The sequence below is a fragment of the Trypanosoma equiperdum genome, assembly GCF_001457755.1.
Source record: "Trypanosoma equiperdum strain OVI genome assembly, contig: ctg_1532, whole genome shotgun sequence".
Classification (NCBI taxonomy): Eukaryota; Euglenozoa; class Kinetoplastea; order Trypanosomatida; family Trypanosomatidae; genus Trypanosoma; species Trypanosoma equiperdum.
The window spans coordinates 1-1,417 of record NW_027123541.1 but is presented as its reverse complement, the minus strand read 5'-3'; the positions used below and the strand labels follow the sequence as shown (position 1 = coordinate 1,417).

The window sequence follows — 1,417 nt, the reverse complement described above, 5'->3', positions numbered from 1 at the left end:
TAATTTCATCACTAAATTCTTTATAATATCCAACAGCTCTTCCCACATTTAATTTCTCTCGTGGAGGCACTTACCGATATTTTAGATATAATGGCACCCTCACAAATATGTCATCATCTGCTTTAATTATATAGGGATTAGACGGTTTAAATATTTCAACTTCAAATTTGAACCACAAATATGTTTTTCTACTCATCGTGATCTCCGCCTCCCATCTCCAATTACCTGCCTCTCCCACTTTTTTATTCGTTGTTGGATTCACATTGAAAACAGGTAAAATAATAACATCCTGATTTATATATCCTCTTCTCCAACAATTTCTCTCAGCTCACAATTGTAATTTATATGAGGTGAAAGAACATAAATTATAAGCAACTTTACACTGAAATTATTTGAATTCCTTCCCACTTCAGGGTAACTCCAACACGTTTCTTTCTGCAGATTCCTCCTCCTAAATCTCTCATCATTATCTATTGAAGGTATTCCAGCTACAACCAAATAATTTTCAGTTTTACAAATGTTCCTCATATCCTTCGAAACAAATTGCATATACTTATTTTCAACAACTTCTAGCGAAATGAGATCATATTCACTAAAGAGGCTGTATAGCGACACACCTAAACTAGTCCCCATAACAAAAAAAGATAAACAGCGTACTTTTGCATAAATACTTCTTATATACTTCATAAGATACTATTATCATACTAGTGGAGACTCTGAATACATTGTGAAATCATAAAATATTAAGAAAAGAAGTAAGTTGTGTCACTAAGGTGTTTAGGTAAAGCAAAAAGTTAGATATATATGCAATGCTCTCATATTTTTTGATGCACCTGTTAAACAGTGTCCGCTCAGTGCTTGCAGATCATATTTTATCACGGATATACAGTTTTTATTTTTTAATTTATATTCAAGCACAATTTTTGTGCCGCGTTACATGAACACGTACGAACATTGTTATGGAAATTAAAGTAGGCAGTTACACTACCTGTTTTCACGCATACTATGAATTTTACAGCATTAGTGCAGTAAATACGCCAACTAACCACTTTCCAAAATTTTCCATCGTCGTGGTTTCTTAACTAAATCTAATGTTGTTGCGTATCTCGTAGCGATATCAATTTGGGCCGCACACTAGAGTCTTTCTGTTCTTAATTACCAGTGGCATAACCACCATATGCATGATGATACTTCTATTCATAGTTTTGTTTGAAGCTGTACATATTCCCTTTCTCCCTCTCTTTGTATTTCTACGCGTGCCTCAATTTAATCCCCAGCGCTTTCCCACTGACTTACATACATTGCCTTTCTTAATAGCTATAAGTTCTTTTATTTTGACAACACACTCACTATTAATTACTACTCTTATTGTAATATTGGTATGTACACACTCACCACACTCTTCTATCATTATTAT

General features: G+C 33.7%; 1 pseudogene across 1 annotated transcript; it reads right to left on the bottom strand.

Annotated features, from left to right (window-relative positions):
* Positions 1-175: 175 nt before the first annotated feature.
* On the bottom strand, positions 176-687 carry TEOVI_000889100:pseudogene (annotated as a pseudogene). The gene is given in 2 exon segments: positions 176-301; positions 304-687. Coding segments are annotated over 2 exon segments (510 nt in total).
* Between the last annotated feature and the right edge of the window lie 730 nt (positions 688-1,417).